Source organism: Dendrobates tinctorius, unplaced genomic scaffold (assembly GCF_039654945.1).
Source record: "Dendrobates tinctorius isolate UK_male_01 unplaced genomic scaffold, ASM3965494v1 ptg000022l, whole genome shotgun sequence".
Lineage (NCBI taxonomy): Eukaryota > Metazoa > Chordata > Amphibia > Anura > Dendrobatidae > Dendrobates > Dendrobates tinctorius.
In genome coordinates, this window is record NW_027361690.1 from 50,240,836 (window position 1) to 50,260,665 (window position 19,830).

At 45.3% G+C, this 19,830-nt stretch overlaps 1 protein-coding gene across 2 annotated transcripts in view; it reads left to right on the forward strand.

Moving 5' to 3' along the window:
• The first annotated feature begins 438 nt into the window (after positions 1-438).
• MFGE8 (milk fat globule EGF and factor V/VIII domain containing) overlaps positions 439-19,830 on the forward strand; it is an 80,776-nt gene continuing 61,384 nt past the window's right edge. The window contains exon 1 of one of the 2 annotated variants that reach the window (XM_073568708.1): positions 439-784. In XM_073568708.1, coding sequence (XP_073424809.1) covers positions 628-784 — 157 coding nt within the window. In that variant the 5' untranslated portion in view covers positions 439-627. The remainder of the gene's footprint in view (positions 785-19,830) is intronic. The other variant, XM_073568707.1, reaches the window with a different exon arrangement.

Sequence of the window (19,830 nt, forward strand, 5' to 3'; positions counted from 1 at the left end):
TTGGCGAAAATTTTGAAAATTTCGTTTTTTTCGCAAATAAACGCAAGTTATTTAAATGAAATTTTACCACTAACATGAAGTACAATATGTCACGAGAAAACAATGTCAGAATCACCGGGATCCATGGAAGCGTTTCAGAGTTATTACCTCATAAAGGGACAGTGGTCAGAATTGTAAAAATTGGCCCGGGAGTTAACGTGCAAACCACCCTTGGGGCTTAAGGGGTTAAATAACAAAAATAAGAAGAAAAGAAAAAAAATAAAACATGTGAGTCGTCCCCTCGGGTGTATTATTCCTGTGCACACCTGCCCAATAACCCCCATCTATGGACATATTAGATGTTTACATGACTTTTACGTGGTGTGAACGCGCAGCAGGAAACTGTCTCTTTTATGGAATGCTGGGACTATTAGTTCCACAGCAGAAGAGAAGAAGCTTTTGAGAGGAGGAATAGTCTGTGGCCCTCCCTGCCGGCAGCACAAGGTGCGGTGACCCCGTCCTGCGCTCACACCTGTGTGACTGACAGACGGCGCGGCCACAGCAGACACAACAATCCTCCCGCCCGCGCTGTTTCCACGGCCTCCTCTGCCTCACAACCCGCGCTGATTGGTGGAGCCCCGCGGTCACATGACTCATCCGCATTCTCAGCCTCAGAGCACAGTCCCAGAGCGAAATCCTCCCGGAACAGCCAAAATCCAGCGAGCGGACGGCGGGAGCACCATGCGCGGCCCCGGGGCACTGCTCCGCACTTTACTCACTTTCTGCGCTTTTCTCCAGGTGGACGGTAAGTGTCGGGCGCGGGACGTCCCCTAGTGTCACAGTGCTGTGCCGGGCTGGATCTGACACTGGATGATCCACAGAGATGGAGTGCCAGCTCTTCTGCCCCTCTCACTATATATATATGATATCGTACTACAGCTGACAAGTTGATCTGTGCCCGTCATTTATAACATATATTTAAAGGGACAGTACAATCCAGCCTCCTTCCTGTGCGGATGACTATTGCTTTCTGTTATCAGCCACTCTGGGATGTTGCGCTATGAAAGCTGCCACCTACATCCTATATGTGAGCCTTGTGCTGGATGCTCCTGCGCTGTGACCCCTCTCTGTATATAAGGGGTATATAGAACAGCCGGGTCACGCAGCTTAGCCAGGACAGGTGGAAATGGCCAATGACCCATCTGTCACAGCCTGTGTGGAGTCAAAGTTCGGATCAGCGCCCCAAGATCTGAGCGGCAGCCAAGTCATTCTCTCCAGTCATTAATTGGCCCTAAGTAACTTCAGCCGTTGAGGTGATCACCACCCCTGGTTATTTTGGGAGCTAAGACCAATTGAATCTGGTGAAGACACCACCAGATTAGGGAGGAGGCGCAACTTGTTACTTAGCGTAGGATTGTTTCCAAGGAATACCGGTTCTACCCGTCGTCTGCTAGAATCATTAGTGATCAATAACCGTGCCCGGCCCGCTGGCAGTGAGACTTGTACATGAACCGTTCTGCAGTGAAATGTAATACTGATAGGGTTAAGGGGCCCAGAGTTTATATTAAATAAAATATATATATGTTTATGTACTAAAATAATGTTTCACTGTATGAGATGTGACCAGGATGTGTGTGAGACGCAGTGCTGATCATTGTGGGGTCAGTGGCGTTCAGCCTGGACTGGCTGATAACAGAGAACAGCGTCATATGGGGGCTAGAAGCTTCTGGATCTTTGTCCTTGGCCAGGTGTGGATGTGCCGCGGTGTAATCGGCTAGTACATATTGACTAACGACATGCTAATAAATGGAATTAGTGGGATATGTATTTCCCCCTTTTTTTTTTTTTGCTGATGTTGAGTATAGGAAACAGTAGTCCGGACAATAGTAATGTGAGACGCCTGACCCACCCAACGTGGGATTATAAAAGAAAGCCGCAGAGTTTATTATGGCCGGGTCTCCGGTGGGAGAGGGAGTTTGTTTTCTAGCATCAGTGACATGTAATGGGCGTAGTGTGTGAGAGAATGAGATCACGCTGGGAGCCCAGCAGCCTATGGGAGCGATCAGCAAGCACAGACCTGATATTCTGCTTAGTAATACAGTGATCTGTGCCTCTGATTCCAGGCACCAATAGCACACAGTGCCAGTATAACACACAGGGAGCGTGCCCACGGGCACAGCCTCCCTGGATCACCCATCATCTGTTATGTATTGCCATGGCCCTAATGGCCTGTCTAGACTGTAAAGCCAGGCAGCAGCATTACTGGCCTCTAATTCACTTAAGTGCTTTGTGTTATCACGAAGTTCTGCATTCCCTCTTTTGTCTTTTACACTTCCAGATTTCGATGGTAATTGTATGGATATTTTAGAAGTAAACAGTAGTTTGGCATTACATAAATTAGTGTTTATTTTTTGTTTTGCTTATCTGAAATACACTTCACTCCATTAGCCGATTATATATAAACTAGATGGAGGCCCTCCCCCCATGTGCTTACCCACCTATCCACTCACTCTTTCCCCATGCGCTGACTTCTCCCATCTGTGCACTCTTCTTTGACCTGTCTACCCCATGTGCTGTCCCCCTTGTCTGCTGTCTCTCTCCTTCCTGTGCTGTGTTCTACCCTTGTGCTGTCTTGTGTGAGCTGTCTCCCCCCTGTGCTCTGTCTCTCTCACCCCTGTGTTTGACCGTGTACAGAACATACCACAGCTCCTGGGCAGGGGAGGAAGCAAAAGACAATACTGACATTATAGCAGGAGATTGCAGAGGATACACTTTGTGAGGTAAAATATTGTTTAAAAACAGTCAGTGAAATATTTTACCTTACAAAATGAATCCTCTGTGATCCCCTGCTGTAATGTCAGTATTGTCTTTTGCTTCCTCCCCTGCCCAGGAGACGTGGTATGCTCCGTACATGGTCAGACACAGACAGACAATTTTTAAAATGAACTTTCGTTTGTGGGAAAACCCATTTAATGTGACCGGCTTCATCTGCCTGTAGACATGTCGCGCATCTGACATCAGGATCAGCTGAATAATTCACTGCGCCTGTGCGGAATTCGCGCAGGCGCAGTGCGAGGGTGTTCCGCTGGTGGTACCACGCAAGAGGCTGCTTGAGTGTGTGTGTGTGTGGTGCGTACGGCGTATAGAGTGTGTGTGTGGTGCGACGGTGTTCCGCTGATGGTACCGCACAATAGGTTGGTACCAGCAGCAGTTTCCATATTGAGACACCCATCACTTGGGTGTCACAATATGGTTTTCGGTGAAGTTCCTCAGCTTGGAATTCTGGGATACGGTGACATCTGGACAGAACAGGAAATGAAAACATTACAAGGCAATACAAGTTTTAACTAGAGATAAGCGAATTTGTTTGGATTTTGGCACCGAATCTGATTTTGACATTCATGCCATATTCGAGCACTATTCGGCCCGAATTTTTGTCTTATGATCGGTTCTGAACATATTCAGTAATTTTAACTCCCATTGATTTTAATGACGTTCGGCTGTGTTCGCCAAATATTGCACAAACAAAATTTGAGTCCGATTGTATTTGGAACCGAATCCGAACAAATTTGCTTATCTCTAGCTGTAACCTTTCTACTGGATAAGTGGTACCTGACCCACCAGTCTCTAGAACACGGGACTTGTCTTCCACTTTCCCATTGCCTCAAGACTGTAAACGGGAGGAGTTCTGGGGAGCAGCAGGTCGTTCTGTCATATTCGAAAGCCTCATTCACATGTCTGTTTTCCACGTATGTTTTCTATCCATGATTTTCACGGAACATGCACCGCTCTAAATATTACTGAGCCATCAAAAATACCCATACAGTCCTATGGTGAATAAAAATCACAGACAGCATCAGTATATAATCTGTGTGCTGTCTGTGATTAACATTACGAAGAATGGGAGATGACTTGCTAATGTTGTGTTTTTGTTTTTTTTTTCCATACTTGAAAATCTCTGATGATAAAAACTGAAACACTGCTGAAAATCATATCCAAAATGCTGATTAAAATCTGACAGCGTTTTGTGAACAGGAAAAATCCCGAACATAAGAATGAGGCCTAATATTTAAGATAAGCATACGGAGCTGTGGTGTTGGGCCAAACATCTCTTGCCTGTCCCATACACGAGTGCTCCGCCAAGCATTCATGTATTTAACGGGGACGGGGGAAAAAGCCGCCGCCAGGCAGATACTTCTGACAGCAGCTTATCTCCCCTGAAACCAAAGAATTGGGTGGTGACATTTCTGCGGTTCTTCATCTCTCCTCCATTATCGGTGAGCAGTGATGGTGTGTTTTTCACCCATGTGCTCAATGATTTTCCACACAGACCAATGATTTGTGTGAAAAGCATGGCAGCATTGCCTAGCCCTGGCCAGACGGGGACGCTTCTTGCAGACAGCTCTTACAGCCGCCATATGAACGAGCGCACAGCCCTGCGGACATGACTGGCCTGTTTTTTTTTTTTTTGTTTTTTTTTTTTATGCAGTCATCTTAATCTGTCCTTACCCTGAAGGTAGTGTTTGTCCATAAAACCGTTATCAGATTTTGTCCTAGAGATTATGCAGGTTTCCACAGAAAAGTTGCAGATGTCAGTGACTGAATTTTTTCACCAGTTCCTGTAATGGCATGGGCTCGGATTCACTTTACTAGTACAGTAAAATGCTGTTTTCTTTTTCTTTTCTTTCCCCCCCCCCCATCCCAGCTTTAACTGTTACAGAAGAGCATAATCCTGACAGTATGCAAACTACCCAGCTTTAATTAAGACTAATTCTTAGGCTAGTTCCACATTTGCGTTTGGAGGCGCAGCGGACGCTTGCCGTGAAGCTCCACCTCCTGCCGCTGCCTCCTCATCCGGTCAGCTCCTCTATGGTCGCATGCCGCTGCATGCGTACCCTATCTTTATCATTGGGTACGCAGGCTGTGTGCAGGTATGTTTTTGCCGCCGCATGTGTCCTTTTGATGGTGCGGCGATCGCATCAAAATGCAACACATTGCGTTTGGCGCAGGTCGCCGCACCGTCAAAAGGACGCATGCGGCGGCAAAAGCATGCCTGCATACCCAATGCTAAAGATAGGGTACGCAGGTCGCATGCGCCCATAGGTGGAGCTGACCGCAGGAGGCGGAGCTTCACGACAAGCGTCCGCTACGCCTCCTTACTCATTTAAGAATATCTACTATCAGCAAGGGAGCTTACTTTCCACTCTTACAAACTTCTGAGAATTGCCCCTCATTAGAGAACGTTCTGAACAGTAGATTTTTGGAACCGAAAAAACCTACAGTAGTTTCTTACAAATAGTGCTATAGAGATTGAATGGAACAGCAGAACACCTGCAAAATCTCCGCTGTATTATAATGGAGGGCACAAAAGCCCCATTTTGGAGTTCGGGGCTAGTTTCAGCAAATGAACTCTCACTGATGTTAAAGGTACTGTCACACTTAGCGATGTACCAGCGATCCCGACCAGCGATATGACGCGGTCGGGATCGCTGGTACATCGCTAAGTGGTCGCTAGTGAGCTGCCACACAGGCAGATCTCACTAGCGACATCGCTGGGGACGGGGGTCGCTACTTACCTGTCACACCTGGCGATCCTGCGTCCTCCCGCCCGGCTCCACGCGTCGCTCGTCCTCACAGCAGGAAGCTGACGACGAGAAACAGTCCTGAACGTTCTCGCACGATCAGCGATAACCAGCGGGGGAGCCGGTCGCTGGTAAGTATCAGACACAGAGATATCGCTATAACGTCACTAGTTATAGCGATATTGCTAGCGATATCTCTTAGTGTGACATGCCCTTAAGAGCTCAGCTGGTGAGAGACTCGCTAAGCCTTAGACAACACATGCGTCAGCAAGGATTAGGGCAGTAGGGTGTGCAGGACAGCAAACAAGTGGAACAGGTAGCAAAAGATCAAGCCGAGGCAGGTGTACATTGGAGAAATAACTATATAGAACATAGACACAGTTGTGCTCAAAAGTTTACATAACCCGGCAGACTTTTTTCTTTCTTGGCCTTTTTTCAGAGAATATGAATGCTAACACCAAAACTTTTTCTCCACTCATGGTTAGTGGTTGGGTGAAGCCATTTATTGTCAGACTACTATGGTTTCTCTTTTGAAATCATAATGACAACCCAAAACATCCAAATGACCCTGATCAAAAGTTCACATACCCTGGTGATTTTGGCCTGTTAACATGCACAAATGTTGACACAAATGGGTTTGAATCGCTACTAAAGGTAACATCCTCACCTGTGACAAATGATAAAAATATTCATTGCATGCATTAAAAATTCTGGAAACCATAATGGAACCTCAACAGATCCCATTATAAATGATTGTGTTTCACTGGCTGCCATTCATATCCATCTTATATGCAGAGTTTAGCAAAACCTATCTCTTTTACTCTTATTACCATTATCATATTCTAGAGTTCCTTATGTAACATGTATAAACTGTGTAGGGTTTCACTCACTTTTCAGGCATGGTTGCATTCACACACGTATATAAGAAGGCCGTGCGGTGAAGTCCAAACAGATTAAGTTTATTATCTCCATAAACTTTGGAGGACCCCAGGCAAAACAAAACAGCCTTTCCGGCATAAAGGTATAACAGAAGAAAACTATATCCTCATCGTCACCTGTTTACAATTAAGTCCATTCAAGTCTGCAAAGACTCACCGGTTTCTTCATCTTTTATAGAGCCAAGTCCCAGAGGTGTTTCCACCTCTACTGCCAGACCACTCTGGAGCAGCTCAGCTACCTTTTACACCAGCTGCACTTCCTGGATTGGAGGTTGGGAACAGCACATTAAAACACGTCTCGGCACTATACGTGCTAGAGCCTGCTTCTCCAGGCTTTACATCACAGAGGCTAATCACCTCAGTGACACACACACTCCTTCCAGGACTTAGCCTAACACTTGTAAGAAAGCAGCTGGACATGTGCCCACTATGCAGAAATGCGGAAATGTCCTCAGCATTTCTGCAACTCCCCGCTGCGGGTAAAATGCATGTGGAATTCGGATGCGCTTTCCCACTAAACACAAGCGTTTTGCGAGCGTTTTTAGCTTGCAGAATGCTTGTGCTTTTCCAAGCGATTTGAAGCATCGCTTGGAAAAGTGATTGATAGGTTGGTCACACTTGTCAAGCATAGGGCTTGACAAGTGTGACCAACTTTTTACTATTGATGCTGCCTATGCGGCATCAATAGTAAACGATAGAATGTTAAAAATAACAATTAAAAAATAGAGAGATGCTTACCCTCCGGCCCCCGGAATCCTCCCGGCCCTCATGGCGCTGCCAGCAACTTCCGTTCCCAGGGATGCATTGCGCAAATGACCTCTGATGACGTATATAAGTATATCCCTATTTTTTATTTTAATTTCTATTTTTTATAGGAATATGGTACCCAGGGCATGGAGGACAGTCTCCTCTCCTCCAGACGCTGGGTACCATTCACACATGAAACGCTCACTTTACGCATGGTGGGCCACATGCGTAAAGTGAGCGTTTCAGTGCAATCCTATGGCGGTGGAATCGCTGCGATTCCGCAGAAATGATGGACATGCTGCAGATTTTACCGCTATGCGATTCTGCAGTGGAAAAATCCGCAGCATGGGCACAGCAACTGCGGAATCCCATAGGATTGCATGGGGATGCGTTTTATTAGCATTTTTTTAAGCATTTATGCTGCGGTGGAAGCGCATAAAAACGCAACGTGGGCACACAGCCTTATTCTCCTAATCACTTCTCGCTAGTATCCGATACATTATAGTAACTTCCAGTTGCATGTGTATTACAAGAATGCTCCTCCTGCTTGAGGAACTATTCTGACAGCAACACAAATATCTGCCAAACTACTGGAAATGTCACTTTCACATATTTGGGCTGTTTCACAGCTTCCCTGGCCTGTTCTCATAGAAAGTGACTGCAGAACAGCTGCTTGGATTCAGTGACTGATTTTGCTCTCTCCTGGATACTACCAAACATATGGTATAATTCTTCATGCCCCCCTCTAAATATAGCACTGCCAACCACTTCTACCAGTAATGATGTAGAAGGGAAGACCGGGCTGCCAGAGCTGCTGAAGGGCTGGGTCCGGAACTGCTGGGGCCGGCCCTCCTGTTCCTGGTGGGGAACAAGATTGTAGCCAGAGCGAGGCAGTAACCAGGGTGAAAGGGGCATGGCGAGTCTGTGAGGTAAAATGGGTTGCGTGGCAACGGAAGCCATCTTCCGCCAGATCGCTGATGAGTTACAGACCGCAAATGTTGAGAGGGGAGCGACAGGCCGCGGCATAGTGAGGGACTCACCGAAACCAGCGGGTGCGCAGGGGAGCGTGCAACCAACGGAGCATCGCAGCTCTGACATCCAGAGAGGCGCACGTCGGGCAGAGCATTGCAGCGCAGCCCCTGAGGTGATGGCGGCTGCTCAAAGAGACGCGCCAAGAGGAATCCTGCGGAGATCTCTATTCTTTTGCTCTGTAGATATATGGACTAGGGACTTAGCGGGCAAAATCGGAGACTGCCGCCAGAAGTAGGACCGTGTGCTGGGCGAGGACGCCAGCAGGCACCACACCGACCGCCGCCAGCGTCCTGCTGCCCACTGGACTTTCGGTGAGTGACAAGCTGCGGAGTCACGATAATGAACTGTTAACCAGAGACTGTTAGTTAAACAACCGTTTGTTCTGTTTAGTTCTGTACTCCTTTTTTTTTTTTTTTTTTTTTTTTCTTCCCCTGCTATCTTAACCCCTGCTCTGCAGCACTTGTGTTACTGCATCCCAGCACCTGCATATTACAACTACATAAGGGATTCCTTGTTTTTCTCTGTGGTTGCACCCTCACTAGTAGCCACAGCAGAGTACAGAGGCTTTGTTATTAGGGGATTCAGAGGTTGCATATAAACTAAGCTGTTACTTTTATTGAACCCATTATACTACATGGTAGGGAGGGACCCTCTTACAGATTTTGAAATAGGACCCAAGAACTTCAAGTGGAATCCTCCTACTTACTACCAGTTATGTTTATCACACCGCCACAAGTGGTCATTTGTTTGTTGACTAGATGAAGCCATGTGTTGCCAATTGTATTCAGAAGCCAGTAGAATCCCTGCCAAATATACAGTGAAGGAAATAAGTATTTGATCCCTCACTGATATTGTAAGTTTGCCAACTCACAAAGACATGAACAGTCTATAATGGTCACACATGGCGACGCACCAGCGATCCCGACAACGATATGACATTGTCAGGATTGCTGGTGTGTCGCTACATGATCGCTGGTGAGCTGCCAAACAGACAGCTTCACCAGCGATCAGCACCAGCGACACGAGGGTAACAAGCGACGCACGTCGCTTAGTTACCAGCGCGCTGGTGCAGGGAGCTGGTAACCAAAGTACACATCGGGTTTCTAAGCGGCGCGTGGCACTTAGAAACCCGATGTGTACCTTGGTTACCAGCTCCCTGAACCAGCGCGCTGGTAACTAAGGTACACATCTGGTTTCTAAGCGCTGCTTAGAATCCCGATGTGTACCTTGGTTACCAGCGCCAGCTCACTGATCGTTGGTCTCCCGCCTGTCACATGCAGCGATGCATGCTGGCCAGCGGGAGACCAGCGATCCAAAAAAATGTCCTGGCCATTCCAGGAAGATCAGCGATACCCGGCAGGGGGGCCGGTCGCTGGTAAGTGTCACACACAGCGATCTTGCTGGTGAGATCGCTGTTACGTCACAAAATTTGTGACTCAGCAGCGATCTCGCTGTGTGTGACGGGGGCTTTACTTATGGTTTTGTAGACCATTCCAGCTTTGTGCAGGTCTACAATCTTGTCCCTGACTTCCTTAGAAAGCTCTTTGGTCTTGCCCATGTTGTAGAAGTTAGAGTCTGACTGATTGAGTCTGTGGACATGAGTCTTTTATAAAGGTGAATATGTAAAACAGCTGCCTTTAATGCAGGAAACGAGTTGCTTAGGAGCCTCTAACTGGTCTGTAGGAGCCAAAACTCTTAATGGTTGGTAGGGGATCAAATACTTGTTTCTCACTGCAAAATGCAAATTTATATAATTTGTACTAGGTTATTTTCTGGATTTTATTTTTGATATTCTATCTCTCAATGTTAAAATTAACCTACCTTTAAAATTATAGACTGTTCGTGTCTTTGTCAGTGGGCAAACTTACAAAATCAGCAAGGGATCAAATACTTATTTCCTTCACTGTATAAAAGTTAAAGGTGGAAGGCATACAAAGTATGCGGTGGCAACATTTTGGCTCTACAGAGGGACCGAAACATTGCCATTGCACACATGAACTAATTAAAAAAAATTTTGTGTGCATTTTTGATCAATTTACATGCATCTACAGACCATGCCGTGCAGATTCTTTTGGTATAGGAAGGGTGTGATTCCTCTAAATTGCCTACAGGAGCTGTCAATTCTGAATGCTACATGAAAACCCTGAAGCCTCGAAGTTCCAGAGATAGGGGAGAGAAGACAACTCTGTGCTGGAAGCATAGCGTGAAGCCCCATACCAATGTCAGGATCACAGAGTGAATGCACTGGAAGGAAAAACATCTTTCTTTTGCTCGTATAGATTTTTAACAGTGCGCCAAGCCGGCTCTTATTCGTTGCTGGAAAACATGCCTAACCAATGGTGGTGACTGGAAAAATAGTGTTATGTAGCTGAAATCTTGCTCCATTCAACTGTTTTTATGCTCTCTGTATCTGTTGGAGCTTCCATTAAATACAACAGGAGGCATTACTTTTGGATCAACCCTCGTCTATATACAGATGTGGACAAAATTGTTGGTACTGTTTTCTTTTAAAGTAAGAAAAACCACAACGGTCACTGAAATAACTTGAAACTGACAAATTTTCAATTTAAATGGAATCTGTCACTCATTTTTAGTGATATCATGTAAAGATATCACCCAATTGTGCGTCCCATAAGGATTCTATTAAGGATCTCCAACAAGTTAAATAAGGATTCTAATACCTTTTTTAACTTGTTGGGGATGTATGCAAATCGCCGCGGTCCTTTCCGATGGGCCTGGCTTAATCCCCCCCCCCCCCCTCGGCTTGCTGAACGTAATCTTCATCTGTGAATATCACAGATAACGTTTTCCGCAATTGCGCATTGAAAAGGCCTCCGGCGCCTGCGCAGTATGTTTTGCCCAACTGTGGGCGAAGCATATAATCGCTACTGTGCATGCCCTGGTATTTTCCAGTGCGGTCTATGCCCTGGAAGTCTTCCCATGCAGGACACACTTCCGGGGCATAGACTGCGCTGGAAAATACCGGCGCATGCGCAGTACCGATTATATGCTTCGCCCACAGTTGGGCAAAGCATACTGCGCAGGCGCTTGAGGCCTTTTCAATGCGCAAACGCAGAAATCAACGTTATCTGTGATATTCACAGATGAAGATTACATTCAGCAAGCCGAGGAAGGGGGAAGAAGGCGACTAAGCCACGCCCATCAGACCGGCGATTTCCATACATCCCCAACAAGATAAAAAAAGGTATTTAGGCATCAAAGGTGCGGGGTCAGGGGGAATAAAAAATCCTAATAGAATCCTTATGGGACGCACAATTGATATTTTTACATGATATCACTAAAAATGGGTGACAGATTCCCTTTAAATTTACTGAAAATGAAAATCAGACATTGCTTTTGAATTGTGCTTCAGAAAAAACAATAATCCAATGTAAATGGCCTGGACTAACATGATGGTATCCCTAGAAAAGATGGAAAATTATTTGACCGTAGGGAAATATTAAACTAAGGTTTGTCCTGTAATTAGCAGCACAGGTCTACAAACTTGTAATCAATCAGTCTGCCTATTGGGAGGGTGAAGAGTAGTCACTATGCTATTTGCGATCATGGTGTGTACCACACTGAATATCAAGCCAAAAAAGCTTAGAGAGTTGTCTCAGGAGATTAGGAACAATTTAATAGACAAACATGTTAAAGGCATGTGGTCTTGTAACCTCTCCAAGCAGCTTTATGTTCCTATTACTACAGTTGCACATATCATTCAAAAGTTTAAGGTCTCTGTGAATGTAGCCAACCTCTCTGGACTGGCCAGAAGAGGACAACTGATGACAAAGTGAAGAGGTGAATAATACAAATGGTAAACAAAAAGCTCAGAACAACTTCCAAAGAGATTAGAGGTGAACTTCAAGGAGAAGGGACATCAGTCTCAGGTCTAAAGGTACTGTCACACTTAGCGATGTACCAGCGATATGACGCGGTCAGGATCGCTGGTGCATCGCTAAGTGGTCGCTAGTGAGCTGCCACACTGGCAGATCTCACCAGCGACATCGCTGGGGACGGGGGTCGCTACTTACCTGTCACACCAGGCGATCCTGCGTCCTCCCACCCGGCTCCACGCGTTGCTCGTCGTCACAGCAGGGAACTGACGACGAGAAGCGGTCCTGAACGTTCTCGCGCGATCAGCGATAACCAGCGGGAGAGCGGGTCGTAGGTAAGTATCAGACACAGCGATGTCGCTAGCAATATCGCTATAACGTCACAAGTTATAGCGATATTGCTAGCGATATCGCTTAGTGTGACAGGTCCTTAACCCTCCATCACTATCATGGCCAAAGTGGATGTCATGGAAGATGACCGAGGAGGGTAACCACTGTTGAAAGCAAGTGATGAAAAAAGCAAGACTGTAATTTGCAAAAATGCACATTGACAAGCCATAAAGCTTCTGGGGGAATGTCCTTTTAGACAGACGAGATGAAACTGGAGTTTTTGGCAAGTTAAATCAGCTGTATGTTCAGACACAAAAATGAATCATACATGTGGTTTTCCTGAAGATGGAGTCTGATGACTTTGAAACGTGTTAACAATAAACCTCTTTATTATTCCTTGGTCCCTGTATCCTTGCACTGAAATAGCACAGAAAGAGGACTTAAAAATCCTCCAATAATAGAAAACAGCAAAAAACAGCAAGAGCAAAAAAGGTTTACCCGTCCAGGCCTCCAGACAAATGCAGTGGACCCATATAATTAAGATGGCAACACAGGTGCAAGAATACCGATGAAAACCTTTTTGCTCTTTTCCTGTTCCCTGTATCCTTGACTGGAAGTTTAGCAGCGCAGAGTAAATCCACTTTCTTGATCTGTTGAGTCCTTGTGGATTCTGCAGCAGTTGATATTAGACACCATATACTGGTTTTCTCACAACCTCATCAGGTTAGCATATAATACATGTTTACCAATCTTGCTTAACCTGGATAAGACCCTACTTGCGCTCTATGTTCCCTTTTATCATAAAAAAAACTGATTTGCAAAAATGTATATTTAAAAGTTATAAAGCTGGTAGGAAAATGTCCTTTGGATAGATACAATAAAACTGGAGCTTTTTGGCAAGTCACATCATTATGTTCAGCCCAAAAATGAAGTGTACAATGAAAATAACATCGTACCTACTGTGAAACATAGAGGAGGCTAAAATTACATTTTGGGGCTGGCACAGGGTGCCTTGAATCTGTGGAGTGTACAATGAAATCTCAAGACTATCGAGGCATTCTGGAGTTAAATATGCTCTCCAGTGTCATAAAGCTTGGTCTGAGTCGCAGGCCATAGGTCCTCAAAAAGGATTACAACACACAACTATTCTTGATTTTTATATAAGGGCACATCATTGGACTATTCTGAAGTGGCCTTCTATGAAGACTGATCTAAATCCTATTGAATATCTGTGGAAAGAACTGAAAACTGCAGTTTGGAGAAGGCTCACGAAGAGTGAGTCAAAATACCTGTGGACAGGTGACAAACTCTTAATGAGAGTAACAAATATGTTGTTTGCAGTGATTGCCTCAAAAAGTTGTGCAACAAAATATTAAGTTAAGGGTACCATCACTTTGTCCAGACCATTTTCATTAGTTTTTATTTTTCTGTTAAAAATCAAACATTGCTCTTGAATTTTTATTCAGTAAAGTTAAATTGAAAATTTCTTTTGTCAGTTTCATGTTATTTCAGTGACCATTATGGTTTTTTCTTTCTTTAACAGCAATTTTGTCCACATATCTTTAAGCCATGGAGCAAGACTTGGTCAGTAGGGCTCATTTCATAGTCAATTTTTGTTTTGTCAAAATCTAAATTTTAATTGCTCTTTGCACAGGTGGGACCAGGGCTATTGGAACAGAGAAGTGAACGAGAACTTGATTTTTACCATAATCTCCATTCTCCATTATTAGATCTGTTCCAATAAGGAGAGTATGACAGTCGCAGTACGTGCAGGTCTCCGATTTACAAGGGGAGTTACAAATGTACATTAACTTTAAGACTTTTTTATGCTTTCCTCCCCCCTGGATTCTGATGGTGGTGATCAACCAAGATTTGTAACATGAGCTGAAGGACAATGAAATCACTTATGGCGCACAAACTGCATTTCCCATGAAACATGCTTACTCTTTACAAATGTCTTCTTTCTCTAGAGAACACAGCTGGACCTTGAAATGGCTGAAAACAATTGTCCAACTCTAATAGACAGTGCACCCTTTATGTGCCTGCCGGAGAAGCCTCGTCTTTACAGAATGACTTACAGCTAAAGTTATTTAGCCATCCTTAATTGTTTCACCATACACAATCTGTTCAGGCTTCGTGCATGCAACACATTGATAAATATTATCCAGTTTTAGATGTTTAGTTGCTTTCTCTCAGTTGGCTATCCAAACTATCTACTGATGGCTCCACCACAACATTTATATTAAACAGCTAAAGGCCAAAAATTGTCATGTCAGATCTTCACCTTTCTATTTCTTTATGAAGTAAACCCCTGATCTGACGTCATGCAAAAAGGGTCTTTTCCTCCCCTCTAAGGCTGGGTTCACACGTAGCGGAACTCTCGCGGAAATTACCGAGAGAGTTCCGGAATTCCATTCCGCGGGAAAATCGCATTTTAAATTCCCGCGATTTTCCCACGGAAAAACTAGCATGTTGCAAGCGTAATTAGCTTGCAAAATGCTAGCGTTTTCCAAGCAATCTGTAGCATCGCTTGGAGAACTGATTGACAGGTTGGTCACACTCGTCAAACATAGTGTTTGACAAGTGTGACCAACTTTTTACTACTGAGGCCGCCTATGCGGCATCAGTAGTAAAAGAAAATGTAAAAAATAATTTAAAAAATGGTGTTATTCTTACCTTCCGACGTCCCACGCAGCCTTCCCGCCTCTCTCCACGCTCCCATTCCCAGTAATCCTTTGCGAAAATGCCCGCGAAAATGCTCGCGGTTATTTGCGATGACCGCGAGACTTCGCGATCCCGCGAGAACAGACGTCATCGCTGGCATTTTCGCAAAGGAGTACTGGGAACGGGAGCGTGGAGAGAGGCGGGAAGGCAGCGCGGGACGTCGGAAGGTGAGAATAACAATATTTTTTATTTTAAATTCTATTTTTTACAGGGATATGGTACCCAAAGTCAGGAGGACAGTCTCCTCTCCTCTGGACCGTGGGTACCATCCGCAAATGTTCTGCTTACTTTCCGCATGGTGGGCACAGCCACATGCAGAAAGTAAGCAGAACAATGCATTCCTATGGGTGCGGGATCGCCGCGATTCCGCAAAATTAATGAGCATGCTGCGTTTTTTACCGCAAAGCGATTCCGCCGCGGTAAAAACCGCAGCATTAGCACAGCATTGCGGAATCCCATAGGAATGCATGGGATGCTTATTTTTTGCGTTTACGCGGCAAAATCGCGCGGTTAAAACCGGCGCGGAAATGCGAAAAAAACGCCACGCCTAATTCTGCCAATATATCAGGGCTGTAGAGTCGGAGCTTGGTGTGGTTGGCGTCATAGAAATGTTTCCACTCCAGCTTTTAAATTATTACTCATTATTATGGTGCTTGAACCTCTAGGTTCAAGCAACATATTGTAATCTGATTTCTTATATTTTATTATTATTATTCTACTTCTTCTCCGCGTTTTCTGCAATTAATGCGGCCCAAACTGCTTGGCGCAGACCCCGTTCAGGCGGCGTTTCGAAGCCCTCGGTGGGGACAGGTGTGCTATGTATTTTTGGAGTCGATACGATTTGTAGTTTTTTAAAAAATCGCATTTTAAGCAAAAATTTTCCCATAGGAATTAATGGCGACCTTTCCATGACCCCCAACTGACATGGATTGAAGCCACAGCGCAGGGGCAGTGACCTTACAAAGATGGCAGCTATGCAAATGCAACTTCCACACATGACCCGTACTAGCTAATAGAAGCTGACAGATCGCGGATTCAAGGTCTTAAAGGCGCAGAGCGCCAATGGCTTCTGAAAAGCACCTCCCAGTGATGGCTAACCTTGGCACTCCAGCTGTTGTAAAACTACAACTCCCAGTTGAGGCAGCAGTTGAGGCATGCTGGGAGTTGTAGTTCTCCAGTAGCTGGAGTGCCAAGATTCGCTATCACTGCAGTCGGACGCCAAAGTGGCTTTAGAAGCCCAGTGTGCCAAAGTGGCTATACACAACATTCATATTCTAACTTTACTTTCTTACAGTCGACACCTGATACACTGCTATAAAGCTGGCAGCGCTGTTCAAGCACCATGTATTTCCTTCAGGAAATGCCCATCTAGTTAATATTGATGTATTCACTTTCATAGGAATTTAGACATTTACAAATGGTAACAATATAAATATACTTGTTTTGGATTAGGGGCCTTAAATTGACAGAACAACATAGTGATGTTCTGATTTTACTACATTTAGTTTTTATTAATGATCAGTTTCCAGTTTTGAAGGAGTCAGGTGAATTTACTGACCCACAGCTCTAAACATTGTGTACGTGTAGGCATATTTGGAGTGCAGTAGTAAAAAAATAAACTCATGATGACATTGCATTTGTCAGCTGATTAAAATCACATGTATATGGCTAGTTTACATAACACCACAGAATCATTTATGGCCTGTCCTTAGGATAGGTCATCAATGTTTGACCGTCTGGGGTCCGAAACCCAGTACTCTTGACGATCTGCAGTTATCGGTGTTGGCCAGAAGTACACTGCTCAAAAAAAATAAAGGGAACACTTAAACAACAGAATATAACTCCAAGTAAATCAAACTTCTGTGAAATCAAACTGTCCACTTAGGAAGCAACACTGATTGACAATCAATTTCACATGCTGTTGTGCAAATGGAATAGACAACAGATGGAAATTATTGGCAATTATCAAGACACCCTCAATAAAGAAGTGGTTCTGCAGGTGGGGACCGCAGACCACATCTCAGTACCATTGCTTTCTGGCTGATGTTTTGGTCACTTTTGAATGTTGGTTGTGCTTTCACACTCGTGGTACAACCCACACAAGTGATTCAAGTAGTGCAGCTCATCCAGGATGGCACATCAATGCGAGCTGTGGCAAGAAGGTTTGCTGTGTCTGTCAGAGTAGTGTCCAGAGGCTGGTGGCGCTACCAGGAGACACGCCAGTACACCAGGAGGCGTGGAGGTGGCCATAGGAGAGCAACAACCCAGCAGCAGGACCGCTACCTCCGCCTTTGTGCAAGGAGGAACAGGAGGAGCACTGAGAGAGTCCTGCATAATGACCTCCAGCAGGCCACAAATGTGCATGTGTCTGCACAAACGGTTAGAAACCGACTCCATGAGGATGGTCTGAGTGCCCGACGTCAGCGTCGGACTGGCCCACCAGAGAACCGGAGGATTCTCCGGTGGGCCCTGGCATCCGGTGGGCCCTGGCACCTGCTGACATACAGGGCCAGCATTTGCCTAGGGCCCCTGCTGCTCCAGGGGCCCCCCCAGCCAGTGGTGTGTCTCACACCACGCAGCTGCTATGGGGGCCCTGTGCCAGCGGAGCAGCAGCGGGTGACAGGAGGCACGAGCCCATGTCCCCGCTGCTAAAGAGAAATGAATATTCACTGCTTCCCAAGCCACATGGGCGTGGGAAGCAGTGAATATCATTGCACGGTCTCCACTCCCACAGGAGCCCCGCCCCCCAGCCAAGTAAGCCGCTATGCGGCTTTAAATCAGGGCCGGCGCCGCTCACACTTGTAATGGGACAGAGAGCGTCAGATGACGCTCTCTCTCCCATTAGTCCCCTCTGCTGCCTCACAGCTGGTGCGCGATGATGTTACTTCATCGCGCACCTGCTGTGTGTCTGGCAGACGGGGCAGCTCCTGACACTGAAGCCGGCTGCCGGAATCAGCGTGGGAGGGAGGAGGAGAGGTGTGTATTGTGGTTTGTTTTTTTATATCTATCTCTTTCCATCTCTGTATCTAATTCTATATCTATCTATTCTATCTCTATTTTAGATAGAGAGATATAGAGATACTGTAGATAGACAGAAATAGAGATACTGTAGATAGATATATAGATACTATAGATATAGTCTATCTCTATCTATCTACATCTATCTATATATATTTAGCTCTATCTATTATCTATATACAGTGGGGCAAAAAAGTATTTAGTCAGTCAGCAATAGTGCAAGTTCCACCACTTAAAAAGATGAGAGGCGTCTGTAATTTACATCATAGGTAGACCTCAACTATGGGAGACAAACTGAGAAAAAAAAATCCAGAAAATCACATTGTCTGTTTTTTTTTCACTTTATTTGCATATTATGGTGGAAAATAAGTATTTGGTCAGAAACAAGCAAACAAGATTTCTGGCTCTCACAGACCTGTAACTTCTTCTTTAAGAGTCTCCTCTTTCCTCCACTCATTACCTGTAGTAATGGCACCTGTTTAAACTTGTTATCAGTATAAAAAGACACCTGTGCACACCCTCAAACAGTCTGACTCCAAACTCCACTATGGTGAAGACCAAAGAGCTGTCAAAGGACACCAGAAACAAAATTGTAGCCCTGCACCAGGCTGGGAAGACTGAATCTGCAATAGCCAACCAGCTTGGAGTGAAGAAATCAACTGTGGGAGCAATAATTAGAAAATGGAAGACATACAAGACCACTGATAATCTCCCTCGATCTGGTGCTCCACGCAAAATCCCACCCCGTGGGGTCAGAATGATCACAAGAACGGTGAGCAAAAATCCCAGAACCACACGGGGGGACCTAGTGAATGAACTGCAGAGAGCTGGGACCAATGTAACAAGGCCTACCATAAGTAACACACTACGCCACCATGGACTCAGATCCTGCAGTGCCAGACATGTCCCACTGCTTAAGCCTGTACATGTCCGGGCCCGTCTGAAGTTTGCTAGAGAGCATTTGGATGATCCAGAGGAGTTTTGGGAGAATGTCCTATGGTCTGATGAAACCAAACTGGAACTGTTTGGTAGAAACACAACTTGTTGTGTTTGGAGGAAAAAGAATACTGAGTTGCATCCATCAAACACCATACCTACTGTAAAGCATGGTGGTGGAAACATCATGCTTTGGGGCTGTTTCTCTGCAAAGGGGCCAGGACGACTGATCCGGGTACATGAAAGAACGAATGGGGCCATGTATCGTGAGATTTTGAGTGCAAACCTCCTTCCATCAGCAAGGGCATTGCAGATGAAACGTGGCTGGGTCTTTCAACATGACAATGATCCAAAGCACACCGCCAGGGCAACGAAGGAGTGGCTTCGTAAGAAGCATTTCAAGGTCCTGGAGTGGCCTAGCCAGTCTCCAGATCTCAACCCTATAGAAAACCTTTGGAGGGAGTTGAAAGTCCGTGTTGCCAAGCGAAAAGCCAAAAACATCACTGCTCTGGAGGTGATCTGCATGGAGGAATGGGCCAACATACCAACAACAGTGTGTGGCAACCTTGTGAAGACTTACAGAAAACGTTTGACCTTTGTCATTGCCAACAAAGGATCTATCACAAAGTATTGAGATGAAATTTTGTTTCTGACCAAATACTTATTTTCCACCATAATATGCAAATAAAATGAAAAAAAAACAGACAA